Source organism: Diaphorina citri, unplaced genomic scaffold, assembly GCF_000475195.1.
Source record: "Diaphorina citri unplaced genomic scaffold, Diaci psyllid genome assembly version 1.1 scaffold226, whole genome shotgun sequence".
NCBI classification, from domain to species: Eukaryota; Metazoa; Arthropoda; class Insecta; order Hemiptera; family Psyllidae; genus Diaphorina; species Diaphorina citri.
Genome location: NW_007377663.1, coordinates 231,800 through 258,028, shown reverse-complemented (window position 1 = coordinate 258,028; position 26,229 = coordinate 231,800). Strand labels below are relative to the sequence as shown.

General features: G+C 39.5%; 2 protein-coding genes across 2 annotated transcripts in view; both read left to right on the top strand.

The window, feature by feature from the left end:
- The window catches only part of LOC103506315, a 15,498-nt gene extending 9,609 nt beyond the window's left edge, over positions 1-5,889 (top strand). The window contains exons 4-5 of the mRNA XM_026821392.1: positions 4,295-4,517; positions 5,078-5,889. Of these exons, the coding sequence (XP_026677193.1) occupies positions 4,295-4,517; positions 5,078-5,877 (1,023 nt within the window). The 3' untranslated portion in view covers positions 5,878-5,889. The remainder of the gene's footprint in view (positions 1-4,294; positions 4,518-5,077) is intronic.
- A 651-nt stretch (positions 5,890-6,540) lies between these two features.
- On the top strand, positions 6,541-25,349 carry LOC103506312. Its single transcript, XM_008470697.3, has 7 exons — positions 6,541-6,686; positions 17,088-17,185; positions 18,033-18,191; positions 18,539-18,694; positions 19,329-19,501; positions 19,812-19,977; positions 24,679-25,349. The coding sequence occupies exons 1-7, from the start codon at positions 6,541-6,543 to the stop codon at positions 25,047-25,049; spliced, it is 1,269 nt and encodes a 422-aa protein (XP_008468919.1). The 3' UTR covers positions 25,050-25,349.
- The last annotated feature ends 880 nt before the right edge of the window (positions 25,350-26,229 follow it).

Sequence of the window (26,229 nt, the reverse complement as noted above, 5' to 3'; positions counted from 1 at the left end):
CTTTAAAACCCCAAAAAAAAAAAAAAAAAAAAGGCTGTCAGAGGGAACTGTAATTGCTAAGGTCTTATCGTCCTGAAATGGAAGAGAGAAGGAAAACAGGATAGGAGAAAGCCAACCGTTCCGAAAACGAACCCTATCTGTTTAGGATAAAATCCGCCTTGGGCGGGAATCGAACCCGCGGCCTAGCGCTTACAAGGCAGACGCGCTACCCTCCAAGCTAACTAGGCTTCTTTCAGAAAATCAATAATAGTGCTTATTTATACTGCTCGCATTGGACTGAAAAGTCCCTTTACTCCCGCAGTAGGCTACTACTTCTCGGAACGGCTGGCTTTCTCCTATCCTGTCTTCCTTCTCTCTTTGATTTCGGGACGATAAGACCATAGCAGTTACAGTTCCCCCTGTCAAACCTCTTAAAAAAAAGGCTGTCAGAGGGAACTGTAATTGCTAAGGTCTTATCGTCCTGAAATGGAAGAGAAAAGGAAAACAGGATAGGAGAAACCCAACCGTTCCGAAAACGAACCCTATCTGTTTAGGATAAAATCCGCCCCGGGCGGGAATCGAACCCGCGGCCTAGCGCTTACAATGCAAACGCGCTACCCTCCAAGCTAACTAGGCTTCTGTCAGAAAAACAATAATAGTGCCTATTTATACTACTCGCATAAGACTGAAAAGTCCCTTTGCTCCAGCAGTAGGCTACTACTATTACAGTGGTCAAAGTCTCAAAATATTTTGAGGATAAAATTCCATACCTCGGCTGGGATTGAACCCACGCTAGGCTACTACTATTACAGTGGTCAAAGTCTCAAATCATTTTGAGGATAAAATTCCATACCTCGGCTGGGATTGAACCCACGCCCTCCTGTTTCCCAGGCGAGCGTCTTGACCACTACACCACCGAGGCAGTAAAGGGATGGAAACGCAAACTGTCCGGAATTTTTTGCACTCCAGTATACATTATTCATCATTATTACAGGGGTTTTCCAAGTTGTTTATTCACTTCAGGTAATATGCACGTAACAAAACTTCCCCACACCAAACCCAACACATGGCTAGGTTCATATCACAGGGACCTACTTCTATTCATAGGTACCGTACCTACTTTCTATTTTATTAAGTTATTTTAGTAAGTAGGTATACCTACCTACCTAATTTCTTTTTAGTTGTTTATTTTTAGTAGGTACCTACCTACCTAATTTCTTTTTAGTTAGGTAGTTATTTTAGTATTTTCTATCATTTAGTTTATTTTAGTCTGGCTGGGTAACTTTAAACAGGGAGTAGACCAGCTCAGTTTCGCTGGGGACGTTAAACAGGGAGTATACCAGCCTGAAAAATGACACTGGCGAAGGGCATCTTCTAGTACAAATTTTAGTCTAATTCGAGCAGTAGAAATAAACACCAATATTGATTTCCGATCTATTCAAGACTGATAAGTTCATTGATTAAGTCAATAATCCATTAAATTCTGTACCCACCTCTTTGAGAATACACTGATTACCTATAATAGAATCAACATAAATATAATTATGTATAGCTAGGTACTTAGGTCAGACACCTATAACTACATACATATCTATTTTGTTTATATTACCTACATGTGCAGTTAATATGTACCTATCTATAATAAATAAAATAACAGGGCACACATATCTATGTATAATGTATATGGATTAGGTACATTTACATGGGTAAATAGGTATATGGCGTACTTGGATGAGTCATAGAAATTTGATTCCTTCCTTGCCAAATAAGCGCTCATTGATCGTTATATCCGTTACAACCTTTGGAAACTTTTCTGAGAAGTTTCGAAGTTCAGCGCAACTTTGGGCTCATATTCGAAATTTCGAAACGAAAGAAGCAAGTTCGAAGTTTTGGGCCCTAGATTTTGCAGAGCTCTACGTTTTACCTAAATCGACAATTTCACATTTCGAGTTTTCAAGGCGGTTTATCAATGACGTTTTTTTTTTTCATATCACAGGGACCTACTTCTATTCATAGGTACCGTACCTACTTTCTATTTTATTAAGTTATTTTAGTAAGTAGGTATACCTACCTAATTTCTTTTTAGTTATTTATTTTTAGTAGGTAGGTACCTACCTAATTTCTTTTTAGTTATTTATTTTTAGTTAGTTATTTTAGTATTTTCCATCATTTTTAGTTTATTTTAGTCTGGCTGGGTAACTTTAAACAGGGAGTAGCAGTAGACCAGCTCAGTGTCGCTGGGGACGTTAAACAGGGAGGATACCAGCCTGAAAAATGACGATGGCGAAGGGCATCTTCTAGTAAAAATTTTAGTCTAATTCGAGCAGTAGAAATAAAACACCAATATTGATTTCCGATCTATTCAATACTGATAAGTTCATTGATTAAGTCAATAATCCATTAAATCCTGCACTCACCTCTTTGAGAATACACTGATTGCCTATAATAGAATCAACATAAATATAATTATGTATAGCTAGATACTAGGCCAGACACCTATAACTACATACCTATCTATTTTGTTTATATTACCTACATATGCAGTTAATATGTACCTCTATAATAAATAACAGGGCATACATATCTATGTATAATGTATATGGATTAGGTACATTTACATGGGTAAATAGGTGTAAGGCGTACTTGGATGAGTCATAGAAATTTGATTCCTTCCTTGCCAAATAAGCGCTCATTGATCGTTATATCCGTTATAACTTTGGAAACTTTTCGGAGTTCAGCGCAACTTTGGGCTCATATTCGAAATTTCGAAACGAAAGAAGCAAGTTTGAAGTTTTGGTCTCGCTCTCAGCTAATTTATTGACCTAAGTGATAAAATAATGTACCTATTCTCACAATTTAATTATCTCCTCTCTCTCTCTCTCTCTCTCTCTCTCTGTATGTATTGGTATGTACTAAACAGATGTAGCATTATACTTGTTGTCTGTGTCATAGTAGGTATGTCCGTTTCCGTAGTACATATGTCCGATTGTCAGTGGATTGTAAAGAATTTAAGCAAAGGGTACTAAAGGCCCCAAAACTACGAGTGAATTCCTTTTACGTGTTGAACATTGTTGGCAAATGTCGTGAAAATCGAACCAACTGTTCGTGAGTTAGGTGGAACAAACATCGAAAATTGTCAAGTTTGAAACTTTTGGAACTCCCTTCGTTCATTGAGAGAACTATTGAGAGCTTTTAGAAAGCTCTCAATGAAAGCTCTTCTTAGGGTCGAATTTTAAAACCGGATTACCTTTTAGGGGCGGTTAGGCTTAGAGTGTTCGGAGAGGTTTTAATAAATTTTTTTAAAACTACTTTCAGTTCCTGTCTTAGTTAGTCAAACTATGTAGGTAATTGTCCAACATTACTTTCCCACATAGAATAGCTCTCCTAGAAGCTAACCCTGACCAGGATTAAATGATAATCCGAGTTTAAAATTCGGCCCTTAATTTCTATGAAAGCTTTTCTTAGTTTGGCTCTGGGGGTAGAGGCACATCCACCAATTTTTCTTTTATTTTATTCAATGAGTATTACCCTTTCTACTTCGTCATCTCCACTAATCTGCCCTCTAACATCCACTAATTTCTCTTGTGTAAGAGTACCTAGGTGCTGTATCACGAGTATTGTCCTTGTTCTCTGGACATCTCCACTAACAAATCCTATACGTCTTTACTCATATCATATGCCCATCTCCACTAACACCCCATGTAGTAGCTACTTTACCACCTATCTTATGTACAATACCTTACTTTACCAGTAGGTATACGAGTATTACCCCCTCTTATTATTCAAACATCCACTTTGGCCAGGCCAAATTGTTGGTTGAAATTCGAAATTCCATGCCTCGGTTGGGATTCGAACCCGCGCCCTCCAGTCGGACATTATAGGAGAAAGCCAGCCGAGAAAGAACCTTATAAATATGTTTAGGGTAAAGCTTGTCCCGGGTGGGAATCGAACCCACTACGACAAAGTAGGCACCTTCCAACCTAAGGAGACTGTCAATTATTGTCTACTTTAGAAATTTCTTCTGCCAGCCTAGTTAGCTTGGTTCGTAGCGCGTTTGCCTTGTGAGCGCTAGTCCGCGGGTTCGATTTCCGCCCGGGGCGGATTTTATCCTGAACGGATAATGTTCTTTCTCGAAACGGCTGGCTTTCTCCTATCCTGTCTTCCTTCTTTCTTCGATTTCGGAAGGATAAGACCTTAGCAGTTACGGTTCCCTCTATCAAACCTCTAAAAAATGGAAATCTCTTCTTTTATTACAGATGACAGAACTTCCCAAGCTGAAATCCAAGACTTGTAATAAATATCTTCTATATTACAGATGACAGAACTTCCCAAGCTCAAAGCCAACACTTGTAATCCGCTGCTCTCTCGCATGACACTACACGGTATTCTAGATTCTACTCATCCTAGTGGTGATCTGTATCGTAGATATCTTGTATCTGATAAGGATCTACTGAGGAGATTCCATGTATTTGATATTGTGAATAGAAAGGCGAGCAGTACGAATTGTTTTACCAAGGCGTACACCCACTATGCTGAAGGTAAGATAGACTATTAATGAATTTATTTATTTTAGACATCCTTTGTTTGCAAGCATCCATTGTTAAACATAACGTATAAGGTCCCTGGTTCGATTCCCACGATGTACAAAAAAATTGATTGTAAGTAATATTGCTAGCGCGATGGCAATATTACTTGCAACAAAAGAGTGATTTCATTTACATACTCCTCTTTATTGGCGTCAGCTCGCATGGCGTAGTGGTCACTGCGCTCGTATTGCTTGCGGGAGACTCGGGTTCAATTCCCCGCGAGTTAAAAAAAAATGCTTGATTCTGTGACTGGCTGTTGTGGGGCCCACTCAGCCTCGTGGGGAAAATGAGTAGCTATGTATAATATAAATGCGCATAGCGACCGGTGCCAGCATACTAAGCATAGTATGCAACATAGTAAGTGGATTATTGGGATATTTGAAAAATCCTACAATGCTGCAGTGAGCAACAAAGTTGTGATATAATAACAATGAAACGGCATTTATTTATTTTCACTCAACTTTATTACTTTAAAGATGTCATTTTTATTTTCATCATTATTACATCTACAGGTACTGGATCCGTATTATCTAACCTTGGAGACATGACACAAATTGAAGAGATCATTGAGAAATGCAAACACCTCAAACAACAGATAGACAACTCCAGTACAGACGAAACTAAAGCAAAGAAAATAAAACTGGATGTAGAGGACACAGAGACCCAATTCGGCGATGAAGGTGAAAGGGAAATTCTTGATGAAATGGTAAAAGATGCCCAAAATAGAGTTAACTTGGAAAAGAAAACCCTTGATGAAAAGGTAAATGATACCCTAAACCAAGATGACTTGGTGGAAAAGGAACTCCTTAATGAAAAGGTAAATGATACCTTAAACAAAGCAAACAGTAAAGATATTACCACAAATGTTACGGGAACCAATCAGAACGAAGCAAAAAGTAAACATGTTACAGAAATTGCAAGGACCAATGAAAGGGAAGCAAAAAGAGAAGATATTTCCCCAAATGTTACGGGAGCCAATCAAAGAGATGGGAGTGTAAACGCTTTAGGAACCAATGAAAACGCAGGAAATAGTGTAACCACTACCAGGACCAATCAAAACGAAGAAAGTAGTGTAAACACTCTCGAGACCAATCAAAACGAAGCCACGCTTCTGCAAGAGTTGAAACGTTTGAATCTGAGGTATTTTAGTCCGGACGAAATTCGGAAGTTGATGTGTTTTCCCGATGAGTGTCGATTTCCGCCGGACTGTTCTGATAAATCTAGATATAAATTGTTGGGCAATAGTATTAATGTTCATGTTGTGGCGTATTGTATTTGTTTGATGTTGTGTGAACCAGCTCCTATGGTTTAAAATAAAATAGACTTTGTTTAGCCTATTTTTTTATTTTTTTCCAAGAGGTTTAATAGAGGAAACTGTAACTGCTAAGGTCTTATCGTCTCAAAATTGAAGAGAAAAGGAAGACAGGACAGAAAGCCAGCCGTTCTGAGAACGAATTTTATTTGTTCAGGATAAAATCCGCCCCGGGCGTATGCCCCTTGTTTGTTCCCCCTCGCCCCCACTGATGATAAACAAGAAAACAGGAGAAAATGGAATATAAAATAGCCAGCCGTTCCGAGAACGAACATTATCCTATCAGGATAAAAGCCGCCCCGGGCGGGAATCGAACCCGCGGCCTAGGGCAGACGCGCAACCAACCAAGCTAACTAGACTGGCCTAAAAGATAACTTTTATTTCATACTTAGATTCGAGGCTAAGCGCTGCTTGTCAGCCTAGTTAGCTTGGTTATCCCGTCTGCCTTGGAAGCGCTAGATTTCGGATTCGATTCCCGTCCGGAGCGGACTTTATCCTAGTACACACGGTTCGCTCTCCGAAAGGCTGATTTTCTGTCTTCCTTCTTAGATTTCGGGACCCCAAGACCTCGGTTTTTACAGTATTCGTGAAGGCCGAAGAAAGTAAGAAAGTCTAAATAAGAAAGCTAAAATCTTTTCAGGTTTTCAGCCCTATATCGGCAGTATGAACACCAAACATTCCATTCTATTCTTTTCCATCTCAACCAATGGGTCACAGCGGGCGCCGGACGGGCTCCTGTTTGCGAACCGCTGCCTGTGCTTCGTGAAGGCAGAAGAATATCGAGAGAAGCAAGCTAAGCACAATGTTCAGTACAGTGGAGAATAAAAAAACAAGCTGGTGGCATGAGAAATGGAGAGAGGGAACTCGACGAGGTCATGCAAACGTACACACAAGCCTCGTGCTATCACATGTCACCCGTCCACGCCTAGTACGAAACGTATGAACCTCGTACGAACCCAAGTACGTTTTGTTCTGTTAGCTAGAATGGGTCGGTACGTTTTTTTTTTTGGTAGGTAATTCAATTTATTATTTTATTTTTAATTAATTTAATAGAAATGGAATTCTGGCTGATTTTGTAGCCAAAACCAAATGTCAGCTCAAAGCAATCACCCAAGTTAGGGCTGATTGAGAGGCTGACGAAAAACGCTGACCCCGTCTTTAACACGGGAAAAGCAGAGGAAAAAAAAGAGAAGTTTTATTTCATAGAAATAGATGCTCAATTACCGCTTCAATTGGACATTCTCCGTTTGATGAATGAAATCTATATTATGAATGAAAAGTGTGTCGTTTTGCCTATATATACATAGCGTAGACTCGAGTGCTGTACGTATGTTTTTATAGTATTTTGTGTGTAAAAAGCAACGAGTGTATATGTATATAGGTCGTACATAGACGTGAAGTATGTACCTATACGGTGTACATAAGAGGTTGCTGTGTGTCGTGGGATGTATTATGTATATTTGTGTAAATATGTAGGAAGCTCTTTTCCCCCCCGATCCCGGGTAAATGGACGAAAGTTTTGGGAGTTCTGGAAAGTTTGGAGGTGACGTTCAACTCCTCAGTCTTCTTCTATTAGGAAACTTTAAGACACTAGGAACCTGAAGGGTTACCCTAGGGTTGTCAAGGAAGAGCTACCTCGTCGTTTTATGCTACTCTGGTATGATCCTCGTAATGGACGGACTGTGAGTTCGAGCCCCTAATCTCATATTGATGGCGTAAAACCCTCCAATAAAGGGACTTTAGAGCCCTCCGCCGAAAGTACCTGGATATACTTACTTACCAATCCGTGTGTCCAAGGCTTCTCACATGAACGTTAGACGGTGTTCTTCCAGAACTCCGTAACTATCTGGGTATAAAACCTTCTTTAGGGAATTATCACCGTCTTAACAAACTGTTGGGCGTTGGCCAAATCCAGATATACGCAGGTTCGAAGAACTGCTGGCCATTTTACAATCCTACAGGATTTTTCCACTCTTCTTCTCTTCCTTTTCCTGTCATTCAGTCCCTCTAACTTTCCTTTACTCACTCTTTAATTTTCGTTCTTTCTTCTTCTCCTTCTTCTTCTCCTCCTCCCCCTCCTCTCTTTTTTCTATCGCTTTAAATGGCAGAGTTCTCCTGGAGGAGCTCAAGGCGCTCGCCTGGTAAACAGGAGGGCGTGGGTTCAATCCCAGCCGAGGTATGCCCTTACTTTGGTCCTGCTTTGCGTACTTGACTTGCACTCAGGAGACCCGGGTTCGATTCCCGCCGGAGGGTCTTTTGGTGGAATCAAGATGAATGTTTTCGTGGGTTGTTTTTCGTGGTGTTTTCACTGTTTTCCTTATTATCCCGGTCTTCCTCAGTGGTGTAGTGACTGTAGTGGTGTAGTGACTGTAGTGGTTAGCGCCGTGGACTTCGGATCTGGAGGTTGGTGGTTCGAGTCCAAGTGAAGTCATAAAATTTAGCGTAGGGCATTTGTGACGAGAATTTATGCTTGACACAATTAAAATTCCTTTTTTTTTATCATCCCGGCCTTGTACTTTCCTTGCCTTGGAACTTGGAAGCTCTTTCAAAGTTTTTTTTTCCATTAACATTTAAAGTACTCTCTTCTCTCTCTCGGGCTTTTCTCTCTCTCTCTCTCCCTTTTTGTATTTATGTCTTGCTCCATCTCTCTCGCTCTCAGCTAATTTATTGACCTAAGTGATAAAATAATGTACCTATTCTCACAATTTAATTATCTCCTCTCTCTCTCTCTCTCTGTATGTATTGTATGTACTAAACAGATGTAGCATTATACTTGTTGTCTGTGTCATAGTATGTCCGTTTCCGTAGTACATATGTCCGATTGTCAGTGGATTGTAAAGAATTTGAGGAAAGGGTACTAAAGGCCCCAAAACTACGAGTGAATTCCCTTTACGTGTTTAACATTGTTGGCAAATGTCGTGAAAATCGAACCAACTGTTCGTGAGTTAGGTGGAACAAACATCGAAAATTGTCAAGTTTGAAACTTTTGGAACTCCCTTCGTTCATTGAGAGAACCAATGAAAGCTCTTCTTAATTTCTATGAAAGCTCTTCTTAGTTTGGCTCTGGGGGTAGAGGCACATCCACTATTTTTTTATTTTTTTTTTTTTTCCTTTAAGAGGTTTGACAGAGGGAACTGCAACTGCCATGGTCTTATCGTCCCGAAATCGAAGAGACAAGGAAGACAGGATAGGAGAAAGCCAGCCGTTCCGAGAACGAACATTATCCCATCAGGACAAAATCCGCCCCGGGATTTTATCCAATGAGTATTACCCTTTGTACTTTGTCATCTCCACTAATCTGCCCTCTAATAAAGCAGTAAGAGATTTTGTAATCATGGTACATCCACTAATTTCTCTTGTGTAAGAGTACCTAGGTGCTATATCACGAGTATTGTCCTTGTTCTCTTGACATCTCCACTAACAAATCCTGGATACGTCTTTACTCATATCATATCCCATAGCATAGATACCTATGGCATTTGTGCTACAGATATCTCCACTAATCTGCCCTCTAATAAAGCAGTAAGAGATTTTGTAATCTTGGTACATCCACTAATTTGAAGTCATAAGTAGGTACCTCCTTTTTTTCTCTTCGATAAATTCCTAGGTAAAGTAACTTTTTCAAAGTAAATTTTCCCTTGCCTTTATTCAACTTCTGTTGTTCAAAACACCAGACTTTTCCAGGGTTTTTACCGATCTACGGTAAGTTTTTCAGCGTATAACGATAGATTAGAGACATGGGAAACTTTGGCAAAATCTAAAAACCTCTCTCCTCTAACGTCAAAATGAAGATTTCGGTCTCGATCTCTCGATTGGGTAGGTTCTGCAGTTCGCTGTATCACTAGTCCTCTTCGACTTCTGACCCTTTAACTTCATTAGTTCATAGTAAGACGTTCCAGTTATAAATATTGACATCGGAGTATTGACCCTTGCAGAGTTCAAGGCCTTGGGGCACGAGACTCAATTAGAAGCATGTTTTACATACGTCTATAGATATCATTATTATCACTGTCAATAGATAGATAGGTACCTATTAGATACAGACCTACTGCTAATAATATCAATCGTGAGTAGTAAGCATTATCCCAAGCAGTATCACTATCATAATCATGATTTATCGGAATGATACTGTTGTGTTAGGCGCTAGTAATAGTGGTAATACTGACAAAAACTACGAATAGCATACCTATGTAGTATCAATAAAGCAGTAAGCATTCATAATTTCATATACATATTTCATAAGCAACATCGGTGTTGAGCTTTTGAGCATTACTGAACCTTTCTTGTCAAGATTTCCTGAAAAAAAATTCTAGTACATTTCCCACTCTCATTTCGTACACTCGATGGAGACAGACCCTGAGCCGGGACTCACAATGTGAACGTTTCTCTCTTCTGACTTCTCTCTCTGCGATAAAATAGTTTCCCTTTTGAAATAACTTGCGCACACTGTATACTCTCGTCTCTCTCCAACCTACAGTGCGAGACCAGCAGTGTTCTCTCTCTACGGGTTTTATAACCCGTCGAAATACAATATTTAGAAGGGGGGCCTCCTTCCTTCTCAACTCGAGTTGAACGCTATAGCAGCGAGCTATGCTAACCTTATAGTCTCGTACAGGGTGACTGCGTGTGAGAATTTCACACAATCTCCATCTGAATCGCGTTATTCGGTGAAACGCTCCTTTGCCAAGTGAGGGAGTGTATGGCAGTTTCTGACCCATGTCGCGCCTTGGGTCTCCTAGAATAGCGCGTAAGCAATGCTCAATTACCGCTTCAATTGGACATTCTCCGTTTGATGAATGAAATCTATATTATGAATGAAAAGTGTGTCGTTTTGCCTATATACATAGCGTAGACTCGAGTGCTGTACGTATGTTTTTATAGTATTTTGTGTGTAAAAAGCAACGAGTGTATAGGATAGGTCGTACATAGAGGTGAAGTATGTACCTATACGGTGTACATAAGAGGTTGCTGTGTGTTGTGGGATGTATTATGTATATTTGAGTAAATATGTAGGAAGCTCTTTCCCCCCCGGTCCCGGGTAAATGGACGAAAGTTTTGGGAGTTCTGAAAAGTTTGGAGGTGACGTTCAACTCCTCAGTCTTCTTCTATTAGGAAACTTTAAGACACTAGGAACCTGAAGGGTTATCCTAGGGTTGTCAAGGAAGAGCTATAATATGTAGGCTTTCCCCCCCCCCCCCGATCCCGGGTAAATGGACGAAAGTTTTGGGAGTTTTGAAAAGTTTGGAGGTGACGTTCAGCTCCTCAGTCTTCTTCTATTAGGAAACTTGAAGACACTAGGAACCTGAAGGGTTATCCTAGGGTTGTCAAGGAAGAGCTACCTCGTCGTTTTATGCTACTCTGGTATGATCCTCGTAATGGACGGACTGTGGGTTCGAGCCCCTAATCTCATATTGATGGCGTAAAATCCTCCGATAAAGGGACTTTAGAGCACTACGCCGAAAGTACCTGGATATACTTACTTACCAATCCGTGTCCAAGGCTTCTCACATGAGCGTTAGACGGTGTTCTTCCAGAACTCCGTAACTATCTGGGTATAAAGCCTTCTCTAGGGAATCATCACCGTTCTGGCAAACTGTTGGGCGTTGGCCAAATCCAGATATACGCAGGTTCGAAGATCTGCTGGCCATTTTACAATCCTACAGGATTTTTCCACTCTTCTTCTCTTCCTTTTCCTGTCATTCAGTCCCTCTAACTTTCCTTTACTCACTCTTTAATTTTCGTTCTTTCTTCTTCTCCTCCTCCCCCTCCTCTCTTATTTCCATCGCTTTAAATGGCAGAGTTTTCCTGGAGGAGCTCTTCCTTCTTCTTTCCTCCTAATTCCTCATCTCCTTCTTCTTTTCCAATCTCTCTCTAACTTCCTATCTTGACTCTTTCTCTTCCTTCTACCCTCCTGTCATTCTCTATTCTCTCTCTACTTCTTTCTCCTCCCAATCTCTCTCCCTTTCGTCCCTCGTAAACATATAAATACACCAAGATCAAATGGAAAACACAACACAACTTTTATACTCTTTACTACAAATAGTAGAGAAGAAAGGAGGGGAAGAGAGAGAGAGGGAGAGAGAGAGGAGGAGGAGGAGGAGGAGGAGAGAAGAGTATTTTGCAAAAACACAGACCCAAGTTTTATGAATGAAATGAGATGTAGAGAGAGAAGGGGTAAAGAGAAAGAGAGGAGGAGGAGGAGGAGAAGGAAAAGAGAGGAAGAAGAAAAGGGGGATATGGCCATGAAAAGATAGATGGAGAAAGAAGGACAGAGAGACAGAAAGGGAAGAAGAAGAAAGAAATAAAGATGTGGGAAAACGTTAGGAGGGGGAGAGAGAGGAGGATAAATAAACGAAAAAGAAAAGGTGGAGGTAGGGGGGGTAGAATAAGAAGAATTAAAGGGAAAAAGAAGAAGAAGGATAGAGGGGGAAGAGAGACAGAGTTACAAGGCCACAGAAAGGGTAGGAAAGGGGAAGAAAGAGAGAGAGAGGGAGGGAGGGAGGGAGGAAGGAAGGAAGAGGAAATCAAGAAAAAAGTAGAGGTGGGGGTAAAAAGAAGGGATGGAGAGAGAGAGAGAGAGGGCCGTGAAGTGTGTAAAAGAAAAGGTGGAGAGGGAGAGAGACGGAGGAGGGAGAGATGAATGAATGAAAGAGGAGGAGGGAAGGACAGGGAGGGGGGGATAAGAGAAAGAAGAATAAAAATATTCAAAAAGTATATAGAATGGAGAGAGACAGAGAGAGGGAGGGAGAGGGTACAGAAAACATGTGAAAAAGAGTGTGGGTGAGAGAGACAGAGAGGAGGGGAAGGGAGAGAGAGAGAAGGGGGAGATGAATGAATGAAATAAAAAGGAGGAGGAAGAAGAAGAAAAGAAGAGAGAGAGAGAGAGAGGGGATGGGTGGATAAAGAGGGAGAGAGCCCAGACAGATGAAAGTATTAGGAAGAAGAAGAGAAGGAGGAGGAGGGAGAAAGACAGAGGAAAAGGGAGGGAGAGCGGAAGAGAGATAGATTTATGGGGGGGGGATATATGGGTTATGGGGACAGAGAGAGAGATGGAGAGACTGGGGGATATACGTAAACAAAAAAGGGGGAGAGAGATAGAGGAAAGGACAGAGTGAGAGAGACAGAGCGATGGGCGGGGGTAAGGGCGAGGGTATTAACAGAAAGAGACGAAGAAATTTGTGAGGGTGGGTGATAGAGAGAGATGAAATGAGGAAGGAGGGGAACACAGAGGAAAGTGGAATGAGAGAGAAAGAGAGAGAGGGGGTTCAAGGGAAAATATAGTATTTTATAATGCAGAGAGAGAGAGAGAGAGAGAGAGCGTACTTTTTGACCTACCTTACTCTTAATTCACATCACACTATGTACTTCTATGTACATTATACATACTTACTTTGTCGTACAAATCCCAGAAATAGTAAATACCTAGATACTACATTATTATAAGTAGATATGTATGTACATCGTACATATACTACCCAAACCTATAACTTGATACCTACTACATTATAGGTACTTTTCATACCTATAAATATAATATGTAGGTAGGTATAGTAGATAAAAATAATGAATTGGTTGCCCTTTAGATCCCTAAAAACAAGGAGACCTCCCAATCAACAAACATGACACGGGTATCATTCATATTGATTCATTCAATACACCTACTGGTATTATCTATCTTTCTCTCTCTCTCTTAGGTAGAGGTTGTTATGGATATGGACATACCTAATGGGCTGATTGGCTCTCCTCTTCTCTCCTTGTCTTTCAATTGGAGTATTGGTTACCTATACCTACCTATTTAGTTACCAGTCATTCATTAGAGTCATTATTACTGATTGGATAGGTATCAGAGGTGAATACAAAGCTTCAAGTCACTTACCAAGTTTTCTGTGCTTTGCTTTTCGAGTCCTAGTCTTGAAGGTATATTGTAGACACGTGGTCCTGCTTTGCGTACTTGACTTGCACTCAGGAGACCCGGGTTCGATTCCCGCCGGAGGGTCTTTTGGTGGAATCAAAATGAATGTTTCCGTGGGTTGTTTTTCGTGGTGTTTTCACTGTTTTCCTTAATTTCCCGGCCTTTCTCAAGGTAGATTCGTATAAGCTTAACCCATCCTTTGGGGCTGTTGTCCCTTTTTTTAAGTAGTCCCTCCATCCACCCCTGGTGGGCGATTAAAAGGGGGCTGTTGCCCCTACACCTAAGCCTCAGAGTGGGCTTTTTGTGAATGGAGTTAAGCTAAAGGCAAAAAGCTCTATGACCTCCGCTCCACTCTGTTAGCCCACGTCAAAATGTTCGATTCCCGCCGGAGGGTCTTTTGGTGGAATCAAAATGAATGTTTCCGTGGGTTGTTTTTCGTGGTGTTTTCACTGTTTTCCTTATTATCCCGGCCTTCCTCAGTGGTGTAGTGGTTAGCGCCGTGGACTTCGGATCTGGAGCTTGGTGGTTCGAGTCCAAGTGAAGTCATAAAATTTAGCGTAGTGCATTTGTGACGAGCATTTATGCTTGACACAATTAAAATTCCTTTTTTTCCCTATCCCGGCCTTGTACCTACTTTCCTTGCCTTGGAACTTGGAAGCTCAGTGGTGACGTTCGTCTGGTAACTGGAAGGTCTCGAGTTCAAGTCCCGGAAATGGTATGCAATTTTACTCTTGATTTTTCGAGACTTTGACAATACCTCTCTCTCTCGTTATATTGTCAAAATCATTTGGTATCCTTTGTCCGTGAGGCAACCTGCTGTTGAGCAGGAAGGTGGCTGTTAAGCATTTCTCCCTATTTAGGAGTAGCCCACTGCTGGGCAATTATTAGTCTGAACACCCGCCTCTCCATCGTGCAGAAAGGTGCAATTTTCTTTCCGATTCTCGAGGAATCGAACCCGGGACTGTCTGATCCCTCTTTTCTTATTAATTCTCCTTCTCCTCTTCCTCTTCCCCATCTCTATCCTTCTCCTCCTGCTTATCTTATATCTTGTAAATGGTTCTCCATATTTTTTCTATCTGTTCCAACTTCCAACCCACCTAGGTATGAGTAATGATTATCAAAAGTGAGATATGAGCACAGTAGTTGATATCCTAGTCTTGTAATCTGAGGTTTTGTGGTTTGAGGCAAGTAGATACTGGGTGTCAATATTTCCAAGTATGTAGTGCCCAAAATAAGCAGTGGCCTAATTTAAAATGATGAAAGTTTTAGGGCCATGGAGTTAGGTTTAGCTTGCCTACCTAATTCTTGTGATGAACTACTTATATCTGGGACGACAAAATTGGTTAGCGCCGTGGACTTCGGATCTGGAGGTTGGTGGTTCGAGTCCAAGTGAAGTCATAAAATTTAGCGTAGGGCATTTGTGACGAGCATTTATGCTTGACACAATTAAAATTCCTTTTTTTATTATCCCGGCCTTGTACTTTCCTTGCCTTGGAACTTGGAAGCTCAGTGGTGAGTGGTGACGTTCGTCTGGTAACTGGAAGGTCTCGAGTTCAAGTCCCAGGAATGGTATGCAATTTTACTCTTGATTTTTCGAAACTTTGACAATACCTCTCTCTCATTATCCTGTCAAAATCATTTGGTATCCTTTGTCCGTGAGGCAACCTGCTGTTGAGCAGGAAGGTGGCTGTTAAGCATTTCCCCCTATTTAGGAGTAGCTCAGTGCTGGGCAATTATTAGTCTGAACACCCGCCTCTCCATCGTACATAAAGGTCCAATTTTCTTTCCGATTCTCGAGGAATCGAACCCGGGACTGTCTGAATGGCAAGCTAACACGTTACCATTTATTGCGTGCTGGAGACTCATGGTCAGTTCTTTCAGTTCTTTGTTCTTTCCTTCTTCCAGTGTCTTGTCTTGAGGACTACTTCTTCGCAGCTTTTCCTATGTTGTTGAAAGGAAATACCCTACCTACTGCACGAATAAGACTGAAATGTCCCTTACCACCGGTAGTCCGTGTAGTGGTCAAGGCGTTCTTCGACTTCTGACCCTTTAACTTCATTAGTTCATAGTAAGACGTTCCAGTTATAAATATTGACATCGGAGTATTGACCCTGCAGAGTTCAAGGCCTTGGGGCACGAGACTCAATTAGAAGCATGTTTTACATACGTCTAGATATCATTATTATCACTGTCAATAGATAGATAGGTACCTACTAGATACAGACCTACTGCTAATAATATCAATCTTGAGTAGTAAGCATTATCCCAAGCAGTATCACTATCATTATCATGATTTATCGGAATGATACTGTTGTGTTAGGCGCTAGTAATAGTGGTAATACTGACAAAAACTGCGAATAGCATATGTATAGAATATTGACATCGGAGTGTTGACCCTTGTAGAGTTCAAGGCCTTGGGGCACGAGACTCAATTAGAAGCATGTTTTACATACGTCTATATAGATATCATTATTATCACTGTCAATAGATAGATAGGTACCTACCTACTAGATACAGACCTACTGCTAATAATATCAATCTTGAGTAGTAAGCATTATCCCAAGCAGTATCACTATCATAATCATGATTTATCGGAATGATACTGTTGTGTTAGGCGTTAGGCGCTAGTAATAGTGGTAATACTGACAAAAACTGCGAATAACAAATGTAGTACCTATCAATAAAGCAGTAAGCATTCATAATTTCATATACATATTTCATAAGCAACATCGGTGAGCTTTTGAGCATTACTGAACCTTTCTTGTCAAGATTTCCCGAAGAAAAACATATCAGAATTCTTCCAGATCCCTTTTGGCATTCTTCCAGCGTTCTTCCCATAATCCCGAAGAATTCTAGGAGACAAGCATGAATTCTTTAAGAATTCTACTACACCGATTCTAGAAATTTTTGTCGGGACTATGAATCATCATTGGTATCATGGTATCAATAGCATGATTCAAAACAAGAAGCATTATCACAAGCATCATCTCTGGTTTATCATCATCATCATCATCATCATCATCATCATCATCATCATCATCATCATCATCATCATCATCATCATCATCATCAACCGAATACCTATTCATTCTAATATTTCTAATATAGGTTGGTACTTGAGACTTTTTTTTTTTTTTTCATTTTATTTTTATTTGAAATTTTGGCCTGACATAGGTACTTACTAAGATGAATTTTGATTTGAATTTTTTTTTCTCATGTAGGTATCATAAGTCATATAGGTACTTTAAGTACTTACTCTTCTAATTAACTTACTCTTCTAATCTTTATTTATTTTCAGGTACCAAAATGAACTACCCAAGAAAATCAAAGCCCGAGGCAAAGATGCACACCTAAACCACGAAGAATTAGTCCAACTTATGAAATGGAAACAGACAGTAAGCTCTTCCTCTTTCTCACCTTCCTTCTCCTCTTTCTCAGTTTCCTTTTCCTTTTCTTCCCCTTCCCTTTCCTCTGTATTCTCCCTCTTTCAAATCACTGTCTTCTTAGAGATAGAATAGTCTGTCCCTTTTTCTCCTGTCTCTTCTACTTCTTCCCTCCACTCCTTCCTTCTTCTCATCTTCCTTCTCTGTTTCATCCTCCTTCTTTTCCCCTCCTTTCTTATTTGTTCTCCTCTTCCTCCCCCCCCCCTGCCCCAGCAATATCCCTTATTTTCCTCTTTCTGTACTCTTCTCCTCCTCCATCTGCTTGTCTCTTGTAAATGGTTCTCTACCATCTATTTTTTCTATCTGTTCCAACTTTGAACCTACCATCCATATTTTTTTTGATCTGTTCCAATGTCCAACCTACATTTTTACTTTTTTTTATATATCTGTTCCAACCCACCTAAGTATGAGTAATTATTATCAAAAGTGAGATATGAGCACAGTTGGTATCCTGGTCTTGTAATCTGAGGTTTTGTGGTTTGAGGCCAGTACTGGGTGTCAATATTTCCAAGTAGGTAGTACCTAGCTAAATAGCCTGTGGCCTAATTTCAAACAGATGAAACTTTTGGAGCCATTTAGTTAGCTTACTTACCTTATTGTTGTGATGAACTATATCTGGGATCTATGTAATTATATGTAGACAAATTCTATGTACGGTTGTATATAGGTTATAAACTCCATGTACCTTTTTGTATACATGAGTTATATAGGTATAGAAGACATGTGCTTCGGAAGAAACAATAATAATGATGATTTGATGATGATAATATAAAAGTCACAGCTGTTTATCGTAGACACGTGAGGCAAATTCTACCCTCAGCTGAACTACCTTGTCAAAGTGAACACCCCACGAGCTGTCATGATGGAAACAAAGAAAGCTTTCAAGAAGTTGCCCAACTTAGAACTAGCCTTATCCGCATTGAGTAATCTGAAGGGAGTTGGCACCACATTGGCATCAGGTAATAATAATTATTGGTTGCAGAGCATAGGCAGTTTGTTTTCTATGACATAATGTTTGGGTGGAAGATCTCCCTCAGGAGAAAAATAAGTAAAAATCAATAGGTACCCCTACAAAATAAATTCCATTAAAAATATGGGAAAAAGAATTTACTTTTTCTTTCACAAGATCCCTTGTTTTTACAATTTAGTCAAAACAGGTATTCAATAACACATACATGGCTTGGCTCTTGTTTGAAGAATTTCTCATCATCTGAGTACAACTGAGGAAGAGCTGCTTTAAATAAGAAATTCCATTTTTCTCTTGGACATTTGGATCATCTAATTTAACTTGATATTTTCTTTTCAGCTCTCCTAGCAGCTGCCACACCTGAAGTTGCCCCATTCATGGCCGATGAGTGTCTAATGGCCATTCCAGAAATAGAAGGCATTGACTACACAACTAAGGAATACTTGAAGTTTGTCAATTTCATCAACAACACCGTAGAACGATTGAACAAAGAATGTAAGTTTTATGGAAATAGAAGAATGTATGGTAAAGAAGAAGGAGAAGAAGAAGAAAAAGAAGAAGAAGAAGAAGAAGAAGAAGAAGAAGAAGAAGAAGAAGAAGAAAAAAAAAATGGGAGGCAAAGAAATGAATAAGACACAGAAAAATATTCCTTGTTTTAGCAGAATCAGCAGATCCTTCTTAGGTCATTTTCCTTTTTCCTCTCTATTTAGGGTTGAGTGTAGCCCTTATAATAAGTTATATTTGAAGAAACTATTTATTGACGAAAATTTGGTTCTTTATTTGCAGCCAAGAATGGCACAGGTACATGGAATGCCCACCAACTTGAAGTTTGTCAATTTCATCAACAACACCGTAGAACGATTGAACAAAGAATGTAAGTTTTATGGAAATAGAAGAATGTATGGTAAAAAAAGAAGAAGAAGAAGAAGAAGAAGGAGGAGAAAAAAAAATAATGGGAGGCAAAGAAATGAATAAGACACAGAAAAATATTCCTTGTTTTAGCAGAATCAGCAGATCCTTCCCAGGTCATTTTCCTTTTTCTTCTCTATTTAGGGTTGAGTGTAGCCCTTGTAATAAGTTCTATTTAAAGAAACTATTTACTGACGAAAATTTGGTTCTTTATTTGCAGCCAAGAATGGCACAGGTACATGGAATGCCCACCAGGTCGAGCTAGCACTATGGACACACTATGTAGCAGCAGAATTGAAGCCTGAACTGTTAGAAGATATACGATCCCTGAGTAGTAACAACACTAACAACACAAACGGGAATAGCACAACACATGTCAACGGAACCAATCAAGTAAGTTGAAAAACCTTAATGTGAAATTTTATCCTCCTGTTTAGATTGTTCTTACCAAATTTAATAATGGCTTTAGTAGAGTAGAGCATTTTGGGAGTGTTAATGATTTGAAGTCAAATCTTGTACTAAATATTAAGTGATCTTTACTGTTTTACTTGCTACTTTTTCAAGATTTTCAAGATGCTACATTAGTATACCTACTATATTTGCATAACAAAATGTACATAATCATATGGCATAACAAAATCATATGTATCACAAAAGTCAACAACCATATTCTCATTTGTCCTTTTTATTCTTTTCTCTTCAGGCTTTAGACACCTGTTCGGATGAGTCCAACCTAGAGCCGGCCACCCAAAACAACAAACCAGATGAGTCCACTGTTCCAGCGGCAAGCTCCCTCCCCTCGGAACCAGAAGACACCTCCTCCCTTCAGTCCCTCCCATCCGAGAAGAGTTTAGACGATGGCTCAATAGGTAAGAATTCCTGAGATTTTTTTTGTTCAATAGGTAAGAATAAGATGAAATTAAAAAAAAAACATATCAGAATTCTTCCAGATCCCTTTTGGCATTCTTCCAGCGTTCTTCCCATAATCCCGAAGAATTCTAGGAGACAAACATGAATTCTTTAAGAACTCTACTACACCGATTCTAGAAGTTTTTGTCGGGACTATGAATCATCATCGGCATCAATAGCATGATTCAAAACAAGAAGCATTATCACAAGCATCATCAGTATTGGTATATCATCATTATTATTATTGGGTTTTATTATCATCATCACTGAATGAATGAGATTTGTGAACAAGTATTTATTCGAATTAAATAATAATAATAGGTCTGGGTATAGGTCAGTACATACCGTTTACCTGAGTTACAATTTTTACCTATGTACCACGCGCTATGTAGATGCTGGGTTACATAGAAATCTCGCTATGTACACCGTACCCATAGATCTATGTAATTATATGTAGACAAATTCTATGTACGGTTGTATATAGGTTATAAACTCCATGTACCTTTTTGTATACATGAGTTATAAGTATAGGTATAGAAGACATGTGCTTCGGAAGAAACAATAATAATGATGATTTGATGATGATAATATAAAAGTCACAGCTGTTTATCGTAGACACGTGGTCCTGCTTTGCGTACTTGACTTGCACTCAGGAGACCCGGGTTCGATTCCCGCCGGAGGGTCTTTTGGTGGAATCAAAATGAATGTTTCCGTGGGTTGTTTTTCGTGGTGTTTTCACTGTTTTCCTTAATTTCCCGGCCTTTCTCAGTGGTGTAGTGACTGTAGTGGTTAGCGCCGTGGACTTCGGATCTGGAGGTTGGTGGTTCGAGTCCAAGTGAAGTCATAAAATTTAGCGTAGGGCATTTGTGACGAGCATTTATGCTTGACACAATTAAAATTCCTTTTTTTATTATCCCGGCCTTGTACTTTCCTTGCCTTGGAACTTGGAAGCTCAGTGGTGAGTGGTGTTATACCCCTTCCCTATTTGGGCACCATTCCTTCATCCTTGTCCCATCTTTTCCTTCTGGTACCCCTCCCTGTTTAGGCGCCCTTCCTTCATCCTTGTCTCTTCTTCTTTTAAATCTTTATCCTTATCCCCTATTCTCTTCTGGTGCCCCTCTCGGACTTCGTAGTTAATAATTCTAGTCCCTTTCCCTTCCTGGTACCTTTCCCTGTTTGGGCACCCTTCCTTCAGCCTTTTCTCCGTTCTTGTCCCTTCTCCATTTCAGGCACCTCTCCCTGACTTCGTCCTTAATTTGGATAATGCGTCCTTCCATTTTATGTTGACTTTTTGCTACGAGCGAAGTTTTTAATACGCGTTTAGTTAGCCTCTTCCAGGAAGAGTCCATTAAGGTGAAAATTATATCCGCTGCTCGCCCTGTACTTCGCTACAGGGAGAAAATATTCTCGAGATTGTGGGGAAGTAAACACGGTAAAACAGAATTCCGTGGTTTGGGTTTTTTTTTTTTTTTTTTTTTTTTTTTCATCAACTCTGGCTAGCTAACACCCATGCTTGTGGGGTTGTTATACATTTCTACTGTTTGTTGCTTTTTTTTCTCTCTCTAGTTTCCTCATATTCATTCACTTTTGAAACCAGCCCTTTCCAAAATGGGGCCTAAAAATTAAAGAATACTTTGTACTTTGACTCACCCTGTGTACTGTGATACTTTTCATACTTACATCCTGTAGTCTGGCACCTTTGTACTCCCTGTATATCCTTGTCTTGTATTATCTGTAAGATGAAACCATGGCTTATCAACTTGAGAAGTTTAGTGAGACTTCTACCTACCTACCATGAGATTGAAGATAGAAGATAGAAGTAGGTAGGTGGTTCCTACCTACCTACTCCCACGGATCACTGAAGTTAGGTAACGTTGCGCGTGGTTAGTACCTGGATGGTGACCATCTGACCCCTATTTTATGCTCAATATAATTTGAGAATTTGACCACAATAATAGTAGTAGCCTACTGCTGGAGTAAAGGGACTTTTCAGTCCTGTGCGAGGTGCGAGCAGTATAAATAAGCACTATTATTATTATTATTTTTATTATATAGTCCAGGAAGGTCTATCCTCTGTCTCTAGGTGTTCTATTTTTAGCTGGATTTTCAACCAGTTTTGCTACCAGCTGGCAGACGTGATCCTTGTCCCACCGGTTATTAGGACATAAACCAAGCTCGACGATGCTCAAGCTCAACTCAAGTGTTTTGCCTGGAAATTCGGCTGCTACCCTAGGTCTTACGAGATTATGATATTTTCCAATCTAAAAGCGTGATAGGAAGATTCCGACCCCGGTTTTAGACAGCTTCTATCTAGAATTCTAGAATATCAAGGTTTCAGATGGTTGTGGATGAGGGGCGAGTTATTACACCACCCCACGTTGTCTAGGTTTTAGGTCGTGTCGTATGGAAGTGTTGGGTCAGTCAGGCCCAAATTTCGAGTCTCCAAACCAACCCGTCCCATATGACTCGAAAAGTCGACAACTCAAAATTTCCTCGAGTTCAGAAGATCGTCCAGAAAATGGACTCAAACTCGCACCCTTTCCATTGAGATGCCATCTCGAGACACCGCAACTTAGTAAACAAAATGCACCTGACTCAGAAATATAGTGTGGTGGCGATTGATAGGAATGTAAAAACACTTAAAACGAAATGATTACTAGCTGAATACAATGCATAAAATAAAGAAAAAATAACCCGTGAAATATTTTCTAGATTCACTGTTGAGACACCCTGTCAGAGGTATGTTATAAAGAGCGAGGCTACACAGCACAGCAGAGCCAGCAAGCAAGCAATACCCCTGAGTTTGCGTTCAAGTCTGTTTTATTTTATTTCAAAAACAACGTTCGTTCTAACCATAACAAAGTGCCGTGACGGAGTTGGAGTTTCAATCGATATTTTTTGTGTTGTGTGTGTGAGGCAAGCAGTTGTTGGAAATAATTACTTTTCAATGGAATTGCTCTGAGCCGGAGATTTTATTTTAGAAAATGATCTACATTTGAGTGTTTTTAAACTGTCTTTTTAATCGAATTCCGGGTTTTTTTTCTCTTTTAAATTGTTGAAAGGAAAAAAATATTTTACTTCTCTTATTGCTCTGAGCCGGAGATTTTATTTTAGAAAATGATCTACATTTGAGTGTTTTTAAACTGTCTTTTTAATCGAATTCCGGGTTTTTTCTCTTTTAAATTGTTGAAAGGAAAAAATATTTTACTTCTCTCCTGAGGAACATGGCGACTGGAAATTCATCAAGTTTTTTTACGGATGGAACTCCCGAGCAATTTGAACGTGTCATGAGTTTATATCCTCAAGTTTTACGATTGAAAGCAGAAAGCAAAAACAAAAAGCCAGAAGAATTGATAAAGCTTGACAACTGGTAAGTGGAATTTTATCTTTTTATTTAGCACCAAGAACTTGGAAATTGAGAGCAAGGGGTTCTACCTCTAGGTCCATTGAACTCGGATGTCATTTATTATCTTGGAAAATCGATTTCCAATCAAGACTTCGGTTTTTCCTAGTTTTTTATGAAGTTCCTTGACTCCAGAAGAATTGATAAAGCTTGACAACTGGTAAGTGGAATTTTATCTTTTTATTTAGCACCAAGAACTTGGAAATTGAGAGCAAGGGGGTTCTACCTCTAGGTCTATTGAACTCGGATGTCATTTATTATCTTGGAAAATCGATTTCCAATCAAGACTTTGGTTTTTCCTAGTTTTTTATGAAGTTCCTTGACATATTTGTATAACTTTTACTTTATTGCTTATGTAGTATCATTAATATTAGGACATACATGTCATTTTTTGTGCCTGGTTTCAAGGAAATATGGCTGATTCGCGTCATTTTTTTCTCCCGATGACGTATATGGATATTATTAAGCTTATGTAGTATCATTAATATTAGGACATACATGTCATTTTTTGTGCCTGGTTTCAAGGAAATATGGCTGATTCGCGTCATTTTTTTTTCTCCCGATGACGTATATGGATATTATTATCCATATTTCTTGTTCAATGGGAAATATTTACCTCTTTATCTATACTTTCTTACCTATTTTCTTGCTCAGGATGGTGTTTGAAGAGCTTTTTGAGCTTTTTTGATTAATTTAACATTAATTTGGGTTAGTTTCCCAGTGGAGAATTAATGTAACACTAGTGCTATCTGTTGAGCACTTTTGGAAACTGTTGAACACAAGCAGTGCTGCCAACATGACTTTGATAATTACATCAATTCTTTTCAAACAATTTTAATTGATTTTCAATTAATTTAATTGGTGTTGTCTTTAACTTTTAACAGATAATGAAATAGAAATTATTTTATTGAATTTTTACAGAAAGATGGAATAGTTTGAGGTTGAAATGTTGAATATAGATGAAATTTTGGTCTACAACAAATTGCATAAATAATTTTCCCATCCAGAACTTTTTCTCCCTTTGAAAAATTCCACATATGGTGAATTAATCATAATATATCTAAGTACATGGCTGAAACAAAACCCTCCAATGTATGGACGAATAGGATTGTCAGAAGGCAGGTTGCAAATGAAGGCAAGTGTAGATATAAATACATTTTTTTTTATTATTATTTTTTAATATGATACATAGGTACATATTGTCAATCAACCCCACTAGAAACACCATTTTGACAACATAAAAAATCGTCTTTTCCAGGAAACAACCACACAGACGATGTCACCAACGATTCCGTCATGACACTCGGTGCCGAATCGGACACCAACACCAATGATCTGCCCGATCCCAGCACACCCACCAACAATCCCCCCGCCCCCTCTCAAGTAGAAATGGACGGCGCAGATGATAACGCCTCCGCGGAACCCCCTCTCAAGAAAACCAAACTGAGCGAACCAGAAAACGAAGTAGCGAACAATGGAGAAAGCTCTGAAGCCGCCAAACCTGAGAAAAATGGAGCGAGTGAACCGGAGTCTGTCAGCGAAAGCGAAGCTCCCGTGACAAAGGAGGGTGAACAAAAAGTCCCCGTGGAACCCACGGCGCCTGTGCCTGTCGAGAGTAAAACAGAGTAAGTAATGTGATGTTCTCTTCTCCGGTGCGTGTGAACACACTGCTATAAGATTTCCTTGTGTATATGTTTTGTTGGTAGCTTTTGTACGCTCTGCGCTGGGCGATAGGCTAAGAGCAATAAGGTAGTGGATACAGCTACTGGAGGATTGGTCTCTTTTGAAGAACTGCAATGTAAAAAAGTTCGAAGTGAAAATTTGATAGTTTTGCTGTGTTTTTGGTTCCAACTTCTGATGTATTTAAAATGCCTTGGTATTCAGTGGAAATGGCCACATTTCCCATACTGGTTCCGAAATTTCACACCCTCTTTCCATTACCTTATTGATCTTGCTCTGCGCTGGGCGATAGGCTAAGAGCAATAAGGTAGTGGATACAGCTACTGGAGGATTGGTCTCTTTTGAAGAACTGCAATGTAAAAGATTTCGAAGTGAAAATTTGATAGTTTTGCTGTGTTTTTGGTTCCAACTGTTGATGTATTTAAAATGCCTTGGTATTCAGTGGAAATGGCCACATTTCCCATACTGGTTCCGAAATTTCACACTCTCTTTCCATTACCTTATTGATCTTAGACTTTAGATATATCGAAGTTGTGTAGCTTCAAGAGAATTTCTCGTCTCAGATATAAGTGTATTAAAATCAACTTGTGATCCTTTAATTTTAAACTTTTTGTACTTATAGGACTCTTCGAGTGATGTTGATTAATAATAGTAGTAGCCTACTGCTGGAGTAAAGGGACTTTTCAGTCCTATGCGAGCAGTATAAATAAGCACTATTATTATTATTATCCCTGTGTAAGGTCCCCCAGCCAGACTCCCATTAGGAAGAGTAAAGAAGAAAGATGTCTAAGACTTACCAAATGTGATAAAGTGTCTGTCAGGAATACACAGGTCCTTATGAATCTTAACCTGGAAAGCCAGTGTACTCTTCATATCGGGAACACTACCACTGCTTTTCATCTAGGTACATACCTACATTTATAATATGACTTACCGAACGTAATGAAGTGTCTGTCAGGAATACACAGGTCCTTATGAATCTTAAAATTTTATACTAAATTAGACAGATGATGATTTTAAATTCCTGACCTTTGAGATAAATATGTAAAGTTCAAACTTTTTGGTTAAAATTGAAATTAATTTTAAGGACAAACAACGGATAAGTATATAAAATTTGCACTCCCTTTTG

Coding starts and splice junctions, on each gene's coding strand:
- LOC103506312 (XM_008470697.3), top strand. CDS start 6,541: ATGAACACCAAACATTCCATTCTATTCTTTTCCATCTCAACCAATGGG. Junction 6,687..17,087: donor CAAGCTAAGCACAATGTTCA/GTACAGTGGAGA, acceptor ATTTATTTTCAG/GTACCAAAATGAACTACCCA. Junction 17,186..18,032: donor TATGAAATGGAAACAGACAG/TAAGCTCTTCCT, acceptor TCGTAGACACGT/GAGGCAAATTCTACCCTCAG.